General features: G+C 44.3%; 1 protein-coding gene across 1 annotated transcript; it reads left to right on the forward strand.

Moving 5' to 3' along the window:
- Positions 1 to 1,140: 1,140 nt before the first annotated feature.
- On the forward strand, positions 1,141 to 20,238 carry abcd2 (ATP-binding cassette, sub-family D (ALD), member 2; the record flags this gene model as incomplete). Its single annotated transcript, XM_080022689.1, has 10 exons — positions 1,141 to 2,085; positions 3,188 to 3,368; positions 6,414 to 6,535; positions 13,382 to 13,523; positions 13,716 to 13,810; positions 14,105 to 14,250; positions 16,991 to 17,136; positions 18,168 to 18,252; positions 19,135 to 19,260; positions 20,034 to 20,238. The coding sequence occupies 10 exons, from the start codon at positions 1,141 to 1,143 to the stop codon at positions 20,236 to 20,238; spliced, it is 2,193 nt and encodes a 730-aa protein (XP_079878815.1).
- Positions 20,239 to 20,615: the final 377 nt, after the last annotated feature.

The following is a 20,615-nucleotide window of genomic DNA, read 5'->3' on the forward strand; positions in this document are numbered from 1 at the left end:
GTGTACCAACCATACCTTGACCCGCCGACCCAGTTCATTTTCTGACGTGTATGTATGTATGTGTATATATATATATAGATAGATAGATGATGTATCTAGGCTAGCAGCTGATTATAACAGTTATGCTAATGTTCCACAGCTGCCAGCTCACGTGACGCTGTGTCCGACAATGTTTTACCGCGTGAGCTTTGTCCGCGCTCCGCACGCGCACGGTAAAAAAAAACAGGCTTTTGTTTTTTTAACTCAGTCAATTTTTTTATGTCGTTTTATATAATTATCGCGCTATTATACACAATAATCTATATATATATAAATAGATATATATCTATATATCTATATATATATATATAGATATATAGATATATAGATATATCTATATAGATATAGATATATATAGTAGCGCAAACAAAACACAGCAATTTATTTATAGACAAGTCCTGACAGGTCAGAAACGGACAGAGACCACTTCAACAAAAACAAAGACAAAAACAAAAACAAAGACCTAAAACCAATTTTTATATTTTAATATTTTACACATAAACAAAATGAAAGTGTACAGTAAAAGTACAGTAGAGAGTAAAGTTTTGCTGCGTTCCGTTGAGGTCCGCACTCGGAAAATTCCGTCGTCCACTCGGAATAACGTCGGGGTTTCGCGAGGTAACAGGCCTGACGTGACTGAAACACGTAAACGGTGTTTGTTTGTGTTTTTGTTTTTGTTTTTGAAACCCGTCCGACCCCCATCGCACGTTTGCCAAACAAACACAAATGTGCTGCGGAAGTCGGACAGAACCAGACGGCGACGGAAGCGGTGCCGCGGCGACTCGGCAGTCGCCTATATTTCCGAGGCGGCGGAAACGCCGCCATCGGACGCAACCACCCGTCTCTTTCCGGGGGGTGTTGCCGGAATGACGCCGGAGAGGAGGACGGGACGTAGCGGTCCGTGTTCCAGGCCGCCTTCCCTCCACCATCCGGGGGCTTCCTCTCTCGCTCTCATCGCCCCCGACGCCTCGGTTCCTTCTCGCTGTTGTCTTGTTGTTTTTCGCCACATCTCGCACGTTCGCCATGGATTGCCGCTGGAGGACCATCCGCGGGGGAAACTAGTTGTTTTTGTCTTGTTTGTGTTTTCCGTGGGGAGGGAAGATGTCCAATATCCTCGATGCGGCGTCCAGGGCGAGATGGGACCGTACCACCGCGGCCAAGCGAGCCGCGCTCCTGGCGGCCGCCGTCTACGGGGTGAAGACCCTCTATCCCATAATACGCGGGCGGGTCTCCGGGACGGCGGCCCGGAACAAGGGCTACACCCCCCCGGAGCCGAAGCGGGTCGAGGAGAACGGCTCCGGCCCCGTGGCGAAGCCCGCGCCGGCGAAGCCCTTCTCCCCCGCGGTGAACGCCGAGTTCCTCCGGCAGCTCCTGGAGCTCGGCAGGATCCTGTTCCCGCGGCTGCTGTCCCGGGAGATGACCGTGGTGTGCCTGCACTCCGTGGCGCTGGTGTCCCGGACCTTCCTGTCCATCTACGTCGCCAGCCTGGACGGGAAGATCGCCAAGAGCATCGTGGAGAAGCGGCCGCGGCGCTTCGCGGTGCAGCTGGCCAAGTGGCTCCTCATCGCCATCCCGGCGACGTTCGTCAACAGCGCGATCCGCTTCCTGGAGGGCAAGCTGGCGCTGGCGCTGCGCACCCGCCTGGTGGAGCACGCCTACCGGACCTACTTCGCGGACCAGACGTACTACCGGGTGAGCCACATGGACGGCCGGCTCGCCAACCCGGACCAGTCGCTCACCGAGGACGTGCTGGTGTTCTCGCAGTCCCTGGCGCACCTGTACTCCAACCTGACCAAGCCGGTGCTGGACGTGGTGCTTACCTCCTACACGCTGATCAGCACCGCCCGGGCGCGGGGTGCCAACGCCACGGGGCCGACCCTCCTGGCCGGCCTGGTGGTGTTCGCCACGGCCAAGGTGCTCCGAGCCTGCTCGCCCAGGTTCGGCAAGCTGGTGGCGGAGGAGGCCCAGAGGAAGGGCTACCTGAGATACGTGCACTCCAGGATCATCGCTAATGCCGAGGAGATAGCGTTCTATGGAGGGCACAAGGTAAGCAGGGCACGGAGGGGGTGAACGTAGTGTGTTATTCAGTCAGAGAGACCATAATAACCTTCATTTCAACAGCGACTCCCATGCACAACATGCAGGGTCTATGGAGGAACAAGGTATACAGGGCATTGAGTTGATATGACTCTACAAATATTATGTGTTTTTGGTCAGAAACATGATAATAATCCTTGTCTGTATAGCAACTTTCATGGACAACATGCAACTCAAAGCGCTTGATATTAATACAAGGTAATCCCATTATAATCAGAATGTGTTCATTGGGTCAAGTACATTTTAATTTACGAGGAATTTGTCTTGGTAAAAGTTGGTGCATTGTAGTGCAAACTGATGAGCAGCATACAAAATAATGTTTAAAAGTTAAAAAAAATACAATACAACTAATATTTATTACGAATAGTATAGTACTGTATACAATATACAATCTGAAAATGTGCACAAGATTAAGAAAAATAAAAAATAAAAGTCAACGTGGGCTAACTGACACGTAATAATATGTAAGTGTATTAATCATACGGTACAGGTCGAGATTTCTTCATCATAAATAGTGGCCAAGGCAGAACAATGACAGATGCATGACAGTCAGCTATGGTCAGTTTTATCACATTAGTGTGTGTGATACTGCTGTATACTGTATCTCCACACACACTTTATTCACATGCACTTTACTGCACATATCTGGATATGCAAATAGCCTTAACCATGTACATAACTCTATTCCCTTCTATTTTGTACCCCCACTCTGTATTACCTTTTTGAGTCTTATAAAAAAAAATTTATTTGATTGGATTTATATTATTCTATTCACTAACTGCATTACGCTTTAGGAATCAGTTAGTTTCAGTTAGTTAGCTAGGTAGGAATCCGGGTGCGTCGCAAAGACGTTTCACTGCATGTATATGTATGAACGTGTATGTATATGGGTTAGGGTTGAATATGATGATGAATATGTACACTATGTGACAGATAAACCTCTTGAATCTTGAAGTGGTAAATAAGTGTTCAAAATGCTCGCTCTCTCTCTCTCCCTCTCCCGCCCCCCTCTCTCTCTCACTCTCTCCCTCCCTCCTTCCCGCCCTCCCAGGTGGAGATGCGTCAGCTGCAGAAGTGCTACAAGGCTCTGGCCGACCAGATGAACATGATCCTGTCCAAGCGTCTGTGGTACATCATGGTGGAGCAGTTCCTCATGAAGTACGTGTGGAGCTGCAGCGGCCTGGTCATGGTGGCCGTGCCGATCATCACCGCCACCGGCTTTGCGGACTTGGGTACGAAAGAGTTAATTGGTTTTTTTTTCAAGTTATTATAGGTCATGTGATATAGGTGTGTCAAAAAGGACTACGTTGAATTGTATTGAACTGATTCTAGAGCGGTGGTCCTCAGCCTTTCCCGGCTCAGGAAAAAAATATTTTCGCAAGAGCCAAATTTCTGAAACATCCCTTTCCTCCATCAACCATTATACATTTTAAAATAAGGCTACCAGTAATATCTTATTAAGGAATGAAAAGCATGAGGTGTGCAATAATTGCAATTTATTATTATAACCGTTACCATTTAATTATCGCCATGTTTTTATTACAATTGCAACCACAAATGTAATATTATACAAAAACTATGTAGGAATGTATACATGTAGATGGCAAACAGGAAGTTACGTGGAGAAAGCGACGAGCCGACTCTACTGCACGTGGCTGCTGCGTACATGCGGCGTTCTCTGGAATATCCCACTTAAATGTAGTTAAATGGCTTGAATAAAAACCGTGGATTGATATAAAAGTTGTTTTTTTTAAAATTATATTTGTTAATTGCATGGAGGCTGCTGTGGTTCTCGTAGCGTGGAAGCAGATGGAGGATTTGGACACGGTGGTCTCGCAGGGCTCGGTTGCTCCGGTGATAAGTTGCAGCTGTGGGTTATGACTTATATACGGTAATAATATCTATAAATAGGGAAAATTAATAATAATATTGTCGGTGAAAACCGAGTGATCAGCCATCGATCACTCAGTTAACAGATCATTGATCCCTACCAGGACACACATCTCTATAGATGCGCTCTCTCTCTACGCCGTCGTAGGTTAATGTGTCTGGTGGGAAATCCAGTTTGGAACGCTGCGAACATTGTCTGACTCTTTTAGGATTTTTTTTTAATTTAATTTTGAACAACACTTTTAAAGAGCTGCAACTACTCATAAAAGAGGTTAGGGTTGAGTATCGCTGTTCTAGAGTCAATTCGATGGGAGACACTCTTTACACACTTTATTTCGTTTGAGCAGAATCCAAGTATGTGTTGTTTGTGCAAGACCACAATATTGATGCAGCAGACAGACAGACAGACAGACATGGATGGATATAGGGTTGCCAGGTCTGTGTGACAAAACCAGCCTAATAGCTAATCAAAACCAACCCAATACCAATTACTTTAAATTACAACAAAACTAAAGAATGCCGCTGCGGTTATGCCACTGTCAAACAATGTATGCCCTTGACAACGAGGGAAGGGAAGGGAGCAGCATTTGCAATGTGTTTCTGCTTTTTGCTGTGGTTTTGGAGATCACTGTGGCGTGTGCGAATCTCGCTTCTGCAGTTCAGACGAAAAGCTTTGGTGTCATCCCCAGCCACGCTTTCTATCCATTTTGCCCACTTTACCGGGTGTCACGGCGGGGGGGCAGGCGTGCGCCGGCCTGCCGGGCGGAGGGCACATGCGCTTGAGTTTGTGGGTGTGTCCCGCGTCCACGTGTGTAGGTGCTGATCTGGAGGCAGTTTGGTAGGGTTTAGGTATAAATAAATGATTTAATTTAAAATGTGTTTTTATCTTAATATATTATTCCTGTCATTTGCGTGCAAAATAGGTCTGCCCAACCAGCAGACAAAAAATTCTACCCGCGGCAACACTTCAAAAGCATCACAAATCCGCGGGAAAACCGTGGACCTGGCAACACTGGATGGAGATCTTGCATCTGTTTTTGTTTCCGTACACCTCACCTACATTCCTAGTTAACACACAGTTGATCTCACAGTGTTGGGTTGCCATTTTAATGGCCGCCTTTATGGTGTAAAAACATTTCTTCCTGCAGATGGGAAAAAACAGCTGCTTTCTATGTGCTAGAATCAAGCTGTGACCCCTCCCCAGGTGTCCTATTATATCGAATAAAACAAAGCTATGGATGAGGACATTTTGTTTTGCTAATCCGGACACTTAAGGACCCTTTACCCTGCTGTTTTTCAACCGCAAATCAGAGACCAAATGAAAGGCTCTATTCATCTTCCATTTCACTTTTTTTTTTTAACCCGTTGCTTCGATAGTCAGGTGTTTATTTGTAAAACGCTTTTAATTCTTGTCTGATTCAAAGTCAACCGCGTCCGATTAAACAAGATACATGTATTTTCCTACTTCCCTTGTACTATGAATAATGATGATAATAATGGTGGTTTTAATTCTAATGCCTGAGTACGTTTACCCGCTCTGCCCCTATTGTCTATCCGAGAGTTTCCCAAACTTATTTTGTAATTATTATCCACATCACTATCGTATTAACCGCTAAATATTTCAGAATCTTACGAGACTCGCAGACGATTCGTCCGTAGTGAACAAATCTATTAAATGATTCAGGAGTCGGGAGTCGCTCTGTTAAAAAGCGAATGTTCGACACAAATAATCACTGAGGGCTAAGTTAAAGAAAAGACCAAAGTGATTGGTATAATTCATTTTGAATGTGACGGATTTGCTCTTTGCATTCCACCAAAATCAATACTTTTGACGGAATTAAATGATTCTATGGAGAATTCCATTCACAACTCAGAGCCGAAGCGACTCTCCTGGCTGCTGTTCATCGTTCTGGAAGTCCTCCCTGCCCAGCGTGCGTTACATCAACTGAGCCAAGCAAAACAAAGAGTTGAACGACTCGCTTTGCCGAACGACACGCCAAGAACCGGATCTCGGAAAAAGAGTCGAACATTTCATCGCGGCAGCGTCGTCGCTTTCAGAGTGAGACCCGAGCTTGTCCTGATGAGCAACGAGCTGCTGTTCTGGCTGGAACTGACCAATTACAAGAGTTAGCACAGGGCTCTCAGTTTTTATTATCTTACGACGCCAAAGCAAATCTCCGCTCTTTTATCTTTTAAATGGAATTTGAAACATTTTCACGGCAGGCTGGAAAACACCGTTCTCTCCAAGAAGTGGGATGTGTTCATTCAAGCCCCCTCCTTCAGGGCGTCAAATCGCCCCGTAAACAAAAAGACGCTGTCACTGTGATGAAGTGGCGTACAAAAACAAACCTCTCTCTCTCTTTCTTTTTTTTGGGGGGGGGGTGCAGACTCAGGGGACGGTCAGCCCCAGGTGATGGTGAGCGAGCGGGCCGAGGCCTTCACCATCGCACGCAACCTGCTGGCGTCCGGCGCCGACGCCATCGAGAGGATCATGTCGTCCTACAAGGAGGTGAGGAACCCTTCTCCTGGAGCGTCGTCCCCAACATTTACCATTTACACTTATCTATACAGAGTATCTTCACATGTAGTAAGCATATGTGTATTTATATGCATACAGTATATATACTGTATATGCATATATCCATATACATTTCATGGTCAGGTCAAAATGTCTTTAAAATTGGCTCGGTGTATGAATGTACTTTTTGCCAAAAATGCAAAAATAGTCTAAATTAATTAATTGTAAAGTACAAAAATGGCAAAAAACAAAATTGCCAAATAAAAAAGCCAAATATACAATTTTGAAGTAAAAAATAAATCCCCAAAAAGAGTGAGTGTGATTTTATTTTAGCAAAATAAGAGAAAGATGAAGTGATTCAATTTGTAAACAGTGACACAGCAGTTTCTTCACCGTACCTTTTGTCCAGAGAGAGTTCTTCTTTCTAAAGGTTGGGCGTTGCTTGTGAATAAGGCTCTTGTCACATGACTTATCTGCCAAATGACCCTAAAGTCGAGGTGGGTCACATATGAGGATAGAGGATGAATGCCCATATAAGGTAAAAAATGACATTAGTTTCTCAGCGACCCGAGAGAAGGGGGTTATGATGTAACACATCAATGTGAGGTAAAAACAGGAGGCATTTGGCTTTACTTGAGCACATATGGAAATTTTTGTCTTTTTCCATCACAACTTCTCGTAGTAGTAGTAGTAAGCCTCTTTCACACATAGTTCCCAGTAAATTACTGGGATGACCTTTCTGCCCCCGTTCGTGATTTCGCTGTTTACACCAGGGCTGGACTGGTAATCTGGCGTCCTGGGCATTTTCCCGGTGGGCCGACGCACTTTGGGGTCGATATAATAATATAATAAACATTTTTATTATTATTATTATTATTATTATTATTATACGTCTGTTATACTGCCGAGACACAGACACTAGAAAGCGACGGAGCGAGCAGCAGAGCGCATGGACAAAGCTCATTCACTGGCGTGCACAAAGAGGATGCATGTGGATGTATGCGGCGAACATTTTCATTAAAAAATAAATCTGCCCATTTGCTTGTAAAAAAATAAAATAAAACGGCAATCGGAATTCCCTCCGGCTTCACGCTGCGATGCTGGAGGGAACATACTCCTAACCGCACCCCCAAATCTTAAAGACACGTCTAGGGTCCGAGTGGCATTTTTAAGAAGAAAAATAATAAAATTTGAGAATTAAAAAAATACCTTTTTTAGAGAGTAGATGTGTTTCAGGTTCTTGCAGCAGAGCTCCACGGATCGGATCACACTCGCCACTTTTCCAAATGTTTTTTAAACAAGCAAGCAATTTCTTAAATATTTGTACGAAAAAAATATTCGTAAAATGTTGACACATTATGCCAATATGGAACATTGCCAGTGGATAGACGGATTTCATTCCATGTGGAAAAGGGGCAAAGGGAAGGGAATATCGATCCCTGCTAACATTCACACTGGACCCCATGCAGGAAATGTTCTTGAACATTTTCAGGGAAAGTCTTCATGTGTGAAAGAGGCTGTAAACTAGTTGTACTACTTGTACTAGTAGTAGTCATAGGGGGCTAGTAGTAGTCGTAGGCTAGTAATAGATTAGTAGTACCGTAGTCATGGTCCTAACATGGAGTGTTTACACAGTTGAGATGGAGGACAGAAGTTGTGTAGTAAGTGCACAAGGCCCTTTCTCTCTCTTTCTCTAATTGAATAATACATATAGGTTCCATACATGCATACTATATAATGTGTGTGGATAGTGGGTGATTGATGGAAGGAAAAATAAATGAATGGACAGATAATTGATGGATGAGTGAAGAATCTAAACGGTTGGGCGGTGGTGGATGAATAAATGGTCCCACCTCTGGCCTCCCTCTATTTCCTTTTTGTGTTTCTTAATCACTGTAGTGGGATAAATGGATGGTTAGGGTGGATGGATTGAGGGATGCATACAATAGTAGGGGTGGTTGGATCGATAGTAGGGCTGGATAGGTGGGTGGGCGGATGGATGGATGGATGGATGGTAGGTATGGATGGATGAATATTAGGAGTGGATGATGGATGGATGGATGGATGGTAGTAGGTATAGATGAATGGATGGATGGATGGATAGTAGGGGTGGATGAAAGGTGGATGGATGGATAGTAGGTATTGATGGATAGTAGGGGTGAATGATGGATGGATGGATAGTAGGCATGGATGGATGATTGTGCGGGTGGATGATGATTGGACGAGAGATGGATGGATGGATAGTAGGGGTGGATGAAAGGTGGATGGATGGATTGTAGGTATTGATGGATAGTAGGGGTGAATGAGGGATGGATGGATGGATGGTAGTAGGTATGGATAGATGGATGGATAGTAGGGGTGGATGAAAGATGGATGGATGGATAGTAGGTATTGATGGATAGTAGGGGTGAATGATGGATGGATGGATAGTAGGCATGGATAGATGATAGTGCAGGTGGATGATGATTGGATGATAGATGGATGGATGGATAGTAGGTATGGATGGATGGATAGTAGGAGTGGATGATAGGTATGGATGGATCGATAGTAGGGGTGGATGATGGAGGGATGAATAATGGATGGATGGATAGTGGGTATGGACGGATGGATGGATAGTAGATACGGATGGATGATAGTATGGGAGGATGATGGATGGATGAATAGTAGGGGTGGATGATGGATGGATGGATGGATAGTAGGGGTAGATGATGGATGGATGGATGGATAGTAGGGGGGTGATGGATGGATGGGTAGTAGGGAGCAGGATAAATGGATGGTCAATAGAAGAATATTGAAAATATACAATAAACATAAAAATGTACAAAAAACAATAAACCTAAAAAATATACAAAAAGTCAATTTAATAACCTTAAAAATAAAGATAGAAGAATTGCCGATATACATTAAAACCTATAAATAAAAATGAACGTCATTTAACGGGAGTCGAGGTTCAAATCAGAAAATTAGGAAACGAGTAATAGAATGAATGGACACAGAGGCCCAAGCATTTTAATCCAGAACGGAGTAAAAAAAAGAGCTTCAACCCCATTCATGCTTTTTCTGTCTACGTTATGAGGCCGATAAGAGGATTTCGGCTTCAAACTGAGTTCTGTTTCACCAGTAGTTTGTATTTGAAATGTGAAGGGTCCCACGGTGAACGGCGTGGCTGTTTCCCCTTTAAATGGAAAAGCAGCTTTATATACTGGACGTCCCGGTCTCAACCATTTAGCGAACGCACCGGGTGCTACATTACAAAACAATGACAAAGGTGACATTTGAAGGCAGCTATTTACACAAGCTATTCACTAAGGTTCAATGTGCATTAACTTGTACAAAAACAGACTTGAGTTAATCTTACTATTTAGCAGGTGGCGAAAATAAAAGGAAAGAACAACGGAAAAACAACCCCCTCCCCACTTGGTGGAGTCCCAGCCGCCAACACCTGGGAGAGTATGAGACGTTCATGTGCCCTCGTTCACAAGAGCATCGGCTCAGCCGGGAAGGGGATCACGGAGGAAACGGAAACTAGATATTATCACAAATCTGGGTGATTATAATGCTTTAAAAGAAACACTGAATAAAGCAAAGAAATATATCAAAACACTAGATCGAACTAGCTGAATTAAATAATAGACTGAAGCATGGGGCTGCTCACCCGATCAATGAGGGAGGGAGTGAGTGCAGCTGCCTCATAAATGAAAACGGTGGAGTTGTTAAGTAATGCCTTTGGTGATGAATGAATGAAAGAAAATGACGCAACAGCTTTGAGGTCGTGTCATGTGCCTGAGCCGTTTCCTTTTCTTTATTGGTGCAAGATCAAACTGAATGTTTTTCTGTTTGTGGCTTCTCTCTACGGAAAAGAGGAAATTCTCTTTTTTTTTTTTTTTTTTTTTTTTTTTTGTCTGTTTCCTCAGATATGCACTGGTCACTTGCAGTCACCTAAAGTTGCGGCGTAGAATATAAAAGCTTATTTTTTACTATTCAACTGATTATTCGTTATTTATTTATTATTATTATTTTAATTATTAAAGTATTATTTTAAACGGTCATGGTCATTTTGTAAAATGTTTCCATCCGTATTCCTGGGGGATTTGTTTACGCCAGTTGCTTAAGAAATACCCCAAAAAAAGGCCAAAGAAATGCTGGAGCTGTCACATGTGTTACACAACCTTGTTTACGATTGTTTGTTGTTTGATTTATTATTTGCTTTATATGTTTTATTTCATTATCATTTATCAATCTTTATTATATTATTATTATTTGAACTACTCAAGATACATTTCTAAAATTGTTTGATTCTAGAACCAACAATTACCAAAGAAATGCCCGAAAAAGCAATGCAAGCGACTGTTACAATTTATCTAAATTTGAAATGTTTTATTAATTTCTCAATTTTAAGTCTAAGAAACCAGAAGATCCAAGTGACCTTATCGAAGTGGAACCATTTTTTGAACTATCTTTCTTTTCAGTGTAACATCTGATAAAACACGAGGTCGTCCCACATATTTGTATCTCCCTAGTCACACAGCACAGCCCCCAGATGAGGTGGTTGACCCGAATCAAATTGATTCATCTGCGATTCAATTTGTGACTTCGTATTTTGGGCACAAAACAAATTTCTCCCCCAGAGTTGTAAGTTTTTTTGAGCTGAGTGCCTCTGCTCCAGCGGCGAGTCTCTACACGCAGTGTGTTGGAGCGTGTGTCTGTGGTTTTGATAGCAGCTCATATACAACACATTCCTCAATACGCCTTCTCACGCGCTGTCGGCCTAGAGAGTGTGTGTGTGCGTGTGCGTGTGCGTGTGCGCGTGCGTGTGCGTGCGTGCGCGGTCAGATGGCACTGTGGCCCCTTGGTTTGGGCGACGGTGCAGCTGTTTGTTTTGGAACGTCGGGCTTTGACACTTTCGAAGGCTGAGATTCCCCAGATGTGGAACTTGAGGTCCAGTTCTTTCATGCTCCACTTGAGTAATTCATGAGATTTTTTGTTTAAACTTGGATCTGGGGGCGATATTGGAAAAAATTAACTATCACAATGTTTTGTAGCGAAAATCGGCAATTTGACTATATCTTGGCTGGTGAGTATTGGTGCTTTCATAAGTTATTTACACACAAGAAACAATCGTCATAAGCAATATGATTCAACTTTATTCCAGGATGTGATTCATAACTTTAATAACTCATACTTAGCTCCTACTAACTCCCACTTAATATTAAGGCTTGAAGTTCCATGCGTACTGACTCCCTGAGATCAGCCGGAAGAGAGCGTGCGTGCGTGCGTGGATGTGTTCGCTCATGCTCCTTCCCTCGGGGCTTAACCTAGCTGTGAATAATCCTCCATCTGTTGATCTTTGATCACACACCCACACTATTATAGTTTTATTAGGGATCCAGCCCGCAGGGCCCCTATATTTGGCCTATCGTTTTTGTTATTATTGATTTTTATTGTTATTTTCTCCTTGGCATTTTTCTGGCTTGAAAGTGTCTGGCGCACGAACCCACAGACATGAATGAAGTGTCGTTGGATTCGGGGCAGTTCAGCCATTTTGTGTCAAAGTTTGATCCACGTCGATCTATTTTTAGAGCAGGAATTAGTGAAAAACCGTTGGCGGAGCAAGGCGGGCTGGGGTGGTGGAGCGGCTGGGGTGGTGGTGCGGAGCGCTTTGTGACGTCACCATCCAGCTTGTTATACGTGTGCAGGGTGTGGCTCTGGGAGGGCCCCTGCATGGGGTTAGGTGCGCGGTGCACGCAGCTCTTCGAATAAAACAAGATTTTTACCCATTTTAAATCGTACATTTTTTTTTAAATGAATGTGTTGATATTGCGGCGGGCCGCACACAAATAAATGAATGTATGGGAATCACTAGGAAATAAGTTAATTAACCATAATTGACCTGTTCGGGCTGGGCTCGGGCGATCATGCGATATTTTTGCGAAATGAGGTCCCATATCAACGAGGAGACGTGCACGGTCCTCACTTTCCCAACAATGCAGCGCAGGGTTTTTTGGAACAGAGCTGAACGGAGCGGTCGCTTAACTCGGTCGCGTTTCATAATTTTGTTTCATAAATGTGGGAAAGAAACAAAAATAAATAGGTGTAAAATAAAAATACAGTGTGCGCCGTCCAAAAAATCTGCTCCAACTCTCTGAGTTAGGGTTACGTTTTTCATTTTCCATACGAGTAAGAAACTAAGGAAATAAAATATATCAAAATCTTTCTCTATGAGATTATATTGTATATTGATCAATTATTATTATTATTATTATAAGATTTGCATGTAGAGCAGGGAAGTGAGATCCAATCACAAGTGGTTACTGGACAGTTCTGAGTGGAGAGGGTGAGAGCCTCCGCCGCCTCTCTCCCCCCCCCCCCCTCCCTGTCCACTCCAGTTTCACAACAGGGTAAACTGCCCTTACATCTTTTTTAATGCTCTGATTTCTCCTGTGGAATTAAAAAAATAAAATAAAATCTGTCATCAATTTCAATCGCTCGATGGCTCCATGGAGCCGATAGCAGTTTAATCATAAATGTGCCCGAGCCTAGTTTGGGCTGATATTATTTTCTTATTCGTATTTCCTAAGTAGACAGTACACGCAGCGGCGCACACACACACACACACACACACACACACACACACACACACACACACACACACACACACACACACACACACACACACACACACACACACACATTCCTTGTATCAAAACCAGGTTAGGGACAGGAACGCCACCTTGACCTGAGTGTGATTGTCAAACAACGGCAACCTGGTCGATCCGACATGTAACCAGGGAAACAACCTTTGACCCGTTTTGAAAACATGTCTGTTTGTTTTGACAGATCACAGAGCTGGCGGGGTACACGGGGCGCGTGCACAACATGTTCCTGGTTTTCGAGGAGGTTCAGAAGGGGATCTACAAGCGCTCGGCGCTGGCGGGCGACGCAGAGACCACGCCCACGGACGGACCGCTGGAGATAAAAGGTAGAAGGTGGAGTAAATGGGTTTTGAAGAGTTCAAAGAGTTGCTCAAAATGATAAACGCCAACAATCAAAAATGAGACCGCTCATGTAAGAAAAGCTAGTGAATAAAAGTGACATCAGATGAGAACATTGTTATTGTTTTCCTCCTTAATGACCTTAATAATAATAATAATAATAATAATAACGTTTGCAGGTAAAGTGATCGACGTGGACCAGGGCATCGTGTGCCAGGACGTCCCCATCATCACCCCCAACGGAGACGTGGTGGTCTCCAGCTTGAACTTTGAGGTGAGGGCGTCGGTCTGTCTGTCTGTATCTCTGTATCTCTGTATCTCTGTCCGTCTATCTACTATCTCTCTGTCTATCCGTCAATTTATCTATCTATCCATCCATCCATCCATCAAATAACTACTTGTTCCAACTAATAAAAACAAGTGACAATGTATTTATCCATATAATACCAGTGATAATAACACATATAACATCCATTTTCTTGTGTATAATATCACATTTAATCACGTTTCCCCACCTCCTCCTCCCTCATCCATCTCTTCCTAAATGTCCTCCGCTTTTCCCCTGCAGGTGGAGGAGGGCATGCACCTGCTGATCACGGGTCCAAACGGCTGTGGGAAAAGCTCCCTGTTCAGGATCCTCAGCGGCCTGTGGCCCGTCTACGGAGGCCTGCTGCACAAGCCCTCCCCCCAGCACATGTTCTACATCCCCCAGAGGTACACACACACACACATACACACACACACACACACACACAGACATACACTCACCCGCAAAGACCCACAGACACACAAAGGGACACACACACACACACACACACACACACACACACACACACACACACACACACACACACACACACACACACACACACATTTCTGTATTTATTTTCATTACACCCTGTTATACCGGCTATCTTTCTTTCTATCTTTCTCGTCCTTTCTCTTTTACGTTTTTGTTTTATTTTTTCATTACCCATACACTCGGAACACAGTACGGTTGGAGTAACCCACATTCATACTGTATTAAATAGGTTTTACATCAGTTTTAAACCAGTTGCCACGTGCGCCAGGGCTCTCGGCGGTGAGCTGGATTGAAAGGCTGATCTTTGGATTTGACTGTTGCACTGCTCTGACAGCAATCTAATCTGTTGAAAGTGTGTGTGTGTGCATGTGCGTGCGTTACATTGGGAGATAGTACAGTATATTCTTAGAAGTTTGCATTGGTGAGTGTGTGGTAACAGAACATAAACAAATTCAATAGCCGCAGTAAAATATTTGCCTGTGCAATGTCCCAATCACTGCTGCATTGACATGTGAGTGGCTTAGGGGTGGTTGCAGGACGGGTGGAGTTAGACTTCTACACATAAAACTCTTAACACGTGATCAGATTTCAATAAATAGAAATGAGTTAAAATCTCTTCGATATGTATCTCATTTATGTCGGTCTTGAGCTACAAACAAGCACATTTAAGTTTACTTACAATCCACATCCACAATATTACTTACTAATATTACTTAAATTACTTCATAATACAATACTACTCTGTCCTTAACTATAAAGCACTGTCAAATATTATATGATGCTGTGCCATGCTATAGTATACTGTACTGTACCGTACACTATACTACCCTATACTATACCATACCATACTATACTATACAGGGTTTCCCCCAGTATATTGCAAGTCCAGTGGCCCATTGTGCTTAAGTTGACCCCACGCCGGACCTAACCGTCTGCGTTTTCAACGATACATTTTTTTTTTACGAATTTTTTATTTTTATTTTAATCAAAATATCAACACTGACCGCCACATCTTGATTTTCTATTTTTATTTTATTTTTTTTACTTTTTAGAATGGGTAAAATCGTATTTAATTGTAGCGTGAACACATTAATACTCCCTCTCTTGCGCCCGCTCGTTCGCTCCCGGACCCGTCTATAGCTATCAGTAGCTATCTACTGGACCCGAGGGTGAGACCTTGAAGCGCTCTGCATGACGCGCCGTCGCTTTCCACGGCTCTTTTGGTCGAGAGCCAAACAGCGGCAGCGCTCGTTAATGTCCCAGTATGGTCGCTTAGCTTATCAGATGAAAGAGGCGGGTCGCAAAAGTTGTCACTACAGATAACGTCCCATTCATACAAACAGTCACTTATTTATTAACATGAAGAGTATATGAAAAGTAGTGAAGGACAAATGGGGTAAGTTCATAAAAAATCTCAAGGCCCAAACTAAATATATATATTTTTAACAAAAATATGAATAATAAAAAAAATACCCCCCTCTATTTATATGTTATTCTGGTCATACATTAAAGCCCTCAAAAATAATAATAAATTGTTGATAAAAACGTACATTTTGGGTCCTCTGTGTGTCTTCTGAGGGAGCGATCGGGGGAAATTTACTCAATTTCCTTATTCCTTATATAAAAAAACACCGTGGTAAAGGGGACACTCTCACTCTCACTCCTACACCATACTATACTGTACCATACCATACTATACGATAATATAATATACCATACTATAATATAATATACCATACTATACTATAATATCCCATACCATACTATACTATAATATAATACACCATACTATACTGTACCATACTATACTAAACTATAATACAATACACCATACCATACTATACTGTACCATACCATACTATAGAAAAATAATCAAAAGTCTTTATTGCCAAGTAAGTTTACACGAACAAGCAGATTGTCTTGGTGTTCGGTGCATACATGAAATATAAATGTAAAACAATATGTAAAATATTAGTGAAATATATAAGAATATGGTATACTTTACTATACTATAATGTAATATACCATACTATACTATAATATACCATACTAAACTTTACTATACTGTACTATACCATACTATACTATACCATACTATACATCAATATACCATACCATACTATACTATTCTATTCTGCAATATACTATAATATACCATACTATCCTATAATATACCATGCTATACTATACTATACTATTCCACAATATACTGTACTATACATAGTACTATTTCCTGTGATATACCATGCTTTACAAAACGATACCATTTTGTGCCATACCACACTGAATACACAATTCATCTTAAGTAACCTTTAAAGGGTAACTGAAGCCAGGCTTCTGCAGTGCTGTGAATACTTGATACACCAGGTGAGACTCCCACCCACCTGACAGCAGTAACACAACCCCATATATTGTGTGTTTATTTGTCTTTGCATGCTTGTGTATATATATGTGTGTGTGTACATAGACACATATTACTTTCTAACATGCCTATAATATACAAAGTACTATATATAGTGTCTCAGTTATTTATGAACTATTATGTAGCTATTAACTAATAGATACGAGTAGCAATGGCATCTTAAATTTCGAATCACACATACACGTTAATATCGTGTGTGTGTGTGTGTGTGTGTGTGTGCGTGTGCGCAGGCCCTACATGTCCATCGGCTCCCTGCGGGATCAGGTGATCTACCCGGACTCGGTGGAGGACATGGCCGCCAGGGGCCTCAGTGACAGCGACCTGGAAGCCATCTTGGATATCGTCAATCTCAACCACATCGTCACCAGGGAGGGAGGTAGGGACATCGGATCGGCTCATAGTTTGAAGTGGCGAGCCGTAAGATTATTTTGTTAAAAAAAAAAAAGGGACGATAAAGAAATGCCATATCTGACGCTTAATTTGCCTGTAATCTTACCTGTAAATTCAACCAAACCATTAAGCCTGTCATGTCACCCGGGGGCTGTGGAGCACATGGTATACATCAACACGAGCAATTTTGAAATCCATATTTGTTGTAAAATGTAGTTTCTTGAGAATTGATATTTGATACCTGAACTATTTCAAATCCACATATTTACAAATATATTTTGATTAAACTGCATATTTTTAAATGCATTCTGATGCTTTTTTTTTTTTTTTTTTATAATTTTGAGCCATTTTTTTATCGAAAGCAGTGTTAGGAGAATAAATGGGCTTTAAAAGGTCGTAAGGCTGCCTCTGTAGTCGATGTTTTAATCCTTCATAAGCTCATATTGAGTCTGAGGCAGCCACTCTGCCCTTATTACTCAACAAACAGCTCTGTTGTTCCCAAATAACTACTGTACAAAGCCCAACATGTCCAAAGAGGTTTAGAGGAATGAATGGCCTCACAGTGTACGCACAGACACACACACACACATATATATACACATACACACACTTACACATGCACATACATACACATGCACGCATACACACACACGTACACTCAAACACACATATGCATACACATATATACACAAAGATATACTCTTTCTTTTTTTAACATAGAAATCACTTCAAAGTTAGAGGTGGAGGTAGAGGTGGGACAGACATTTTGAATTTAGAATATACCAGAATAGAATACAATAAAATAGAATGGAAGATAAGAGAATAGAAAATCATTCTTTCCAAGTTTGTTTCTTTTTTTTGTTTGTTTTTTTGTTGTTGTTTTTTTTTTCTTTTCTCTTGGTTCTGCTCGAGCTCCGTGAGCTGTGAAGCAGCCGAATCAGCGCGCGGCGTGGTTTTCCTCCGGGGGCCCTGACGGAGGATCAGGATCACTCTCTTATCGTTGTGTTTCCCCCCAAGGCTGGGACGCCGAGCTGGACTGGAAGGACGTGCTCTCCGGAGGGGAGAAGCAGAGGATGGGCATGGCTCGCATGTTTTACCACAGGTGAGAACCCGGGCGGCGCCCTGCCCGTCGCGAGCACCGGACGAGCCCCGCCCGTCGCGCCAAGCGGTGTTTGGGACTCGGGCGGAGAGGCGGCGGATCTCCGTCGGCTGAAGAGTTGGAGAGCCCAGACTCAAGTCGCACCGCAGGCACCACAGACAGTCTGTATGCGCTACAAAGATGTCAAATCAAAAAAACAAAAATTCTCGCTACAACTTGGGACATTTTTAATTTCGTCCTCACTGATGAACACAGGAACCACATCGTTAGTTGGCGAGTTCATTTCCTACAACGATAAGGTTCGGTGTGGAAAGCGTCGCTCGTTTCATCGCGCTGGAGCCCGCTCCCGCGCAGCCTCTTTCGAGCGCCGAGCCGTTTTGTTTTCAACGTCGGCCCCCGAAGCGCGCGCACACGTTCCGACGCGCAAGCGGGTCACGCCGCGTGGAGGCACCGATCAGCCGCAGCTTCCGTCTCAACATCCTGTCCGGGCGGCGGTCCCACTTTGTCAATACGGAGGCGGGGCTCGGATACCTGGTGCTGTACAACCTGTGCCGCCCGATATTATTCACATCCAAATAGACTGGAGGAGTGTTAAGAGGAATGATGGCGATCTAATAGTTCTTCAGGCTAAGTTACCATTATCTCTCCGCTTAATATCCAGATACAGCATTTTTAGCAGTGCAGTGGTCCCTTTTACCTACAGTACATGGCGGATTGTTAACATATTAAGGCGCCCCCTAGTGGTGCAGCGCCCTCACTGCAGCATTTATTTTCTCAAACCGAACAGTGCAGGGATGACCCACCTTCTGGCGAAACGTCCAATCCGCAGCAGCAGTAATTCTTCATGACTTTTTCTTTTTTTGATTCATTTATCGTTCATGACAGGCCCAAGTACGCCCTGCTGGACGAGTGCACGAGCGCCGTGAGCATCGACGTGGAGGGGAAGATCTTCCAGGCCGCCAAGGACGCCGGGATCTCCCTGCTGTCCATCACGCACAGACCTTCCCTCTGGTGAGAGAGCGCCCGGTGCACCTGACGGGATCTGCCTTTCCTCCTCTCACGGCGTTGTGCGCTTTCGTCGGTGTCCGACGTCGCCGTTCCCTTTTCCTCGACCGCGTCCGCCCGGCGGCTCTCGCCGGCCGTGCCGCGGGGTCCACACCCGTCCTCGGTCGTTGAGTCGCGACTCGAACGCCATCTAAGGTTTTAACCGCTCAATGAGTAGTGCCGTAGTCCACGACGCGTCAACGGGTTAAAACGTGTGTTCAATACGGGCTGAAAACACTTTTTAATGACAAAGACGACGACGTTGAAACAACATCGACTCCAAAGCTTCTGAAATACTGTTTTGTTCGGGCGGCGATAAATCCAAATCCGATCCAAGCAGGCTTCCGTACTTGAAGGAAGTAAGTTGCGCAAAAAGCAGGATAGCGTGCAGCCAGACGGTCATTATCCCGAAAACGACGCCCCCCAACCCCCGACCAGGTGACCTCACAGCTCACACCGACGCGGCCTGCAACTCCGAGCGCGTCACGTTAACAGGAGGCTCGTCACGTGGGTGTCTGCCAAAACCGAGGAGCCACAAAGAGGCAAAATGCATTTCGTGAAAGCGGGTACATTTTGAAGTCATTTCACATTCGGCCCCGACGGGATCACATTCCTCGGCGACTGAACCGCGACCGTTAATGACTCGGACGGAGAGGATGACCTCGCGGAGGCGAGGCGGAGCTTGCGCGTCTGTTATGGCTGACGTGGTGAGGGCTAACAAACGGACCCCCCCTTTCCAGGAAGTACCACACCCACCTGCTGCAGTTCGACGGCGAGGGCGGCTGGCGCTTCGAGCAGCTGGACACGGCCACGCGCCTCTCGCTCTCCGAGGAGAAGCAGCGGCTGGAGGCGCAGCTCGCCGGCATCCCCAAGATGCAGCAGCGGCTCAACGAGCTCTGCAAGGTCCTGGGGGAGGACTCGGTGCTCAAGACCACCGGGGAGTGAGCGGGGGAGGGAGGGAGGGAGGGAGGACGGGGGTCAGGGGTCAGGGTCGGTGAGACGGGGGGGAGAGGATACTGGAGGGGGCGGCGAAGATACACAGGGAGACGGGGAGAAAGGGAAATGGAGGGAGTTTTGGACGGTTTCTCTCTTTCCCATTCTCTCGTTTACCACCACCCTCCCCCTCCCTCTCTGTCTTTCTCTCTCTCTCTCTCTCTCTCTCTCAACCTCTTGTTGGAGCTCTCTCTTTCTCTGTATCCCTCTCTCTCACAGTCACTCACGCTCTCTCGCTCTTTGCTCTCTCACTCTCTTTCTCGCTCTCTGGCTCTGTCACTCTCACTGTCTCTCCCCCCCTCTTCCTCTCTCTGTCATACTCACTCTCT

Source organism: Zeus faber, assembly GCF_960531495.2.
Source record: "Zeus faber genome assembly, chromosome: 21".
NCBI classification, from domain to species: Eukaryota; Metazoa; Chordata; class Actinopteri; order Zeiformes; family Zeidae; genus Zeus; species Zeus faber.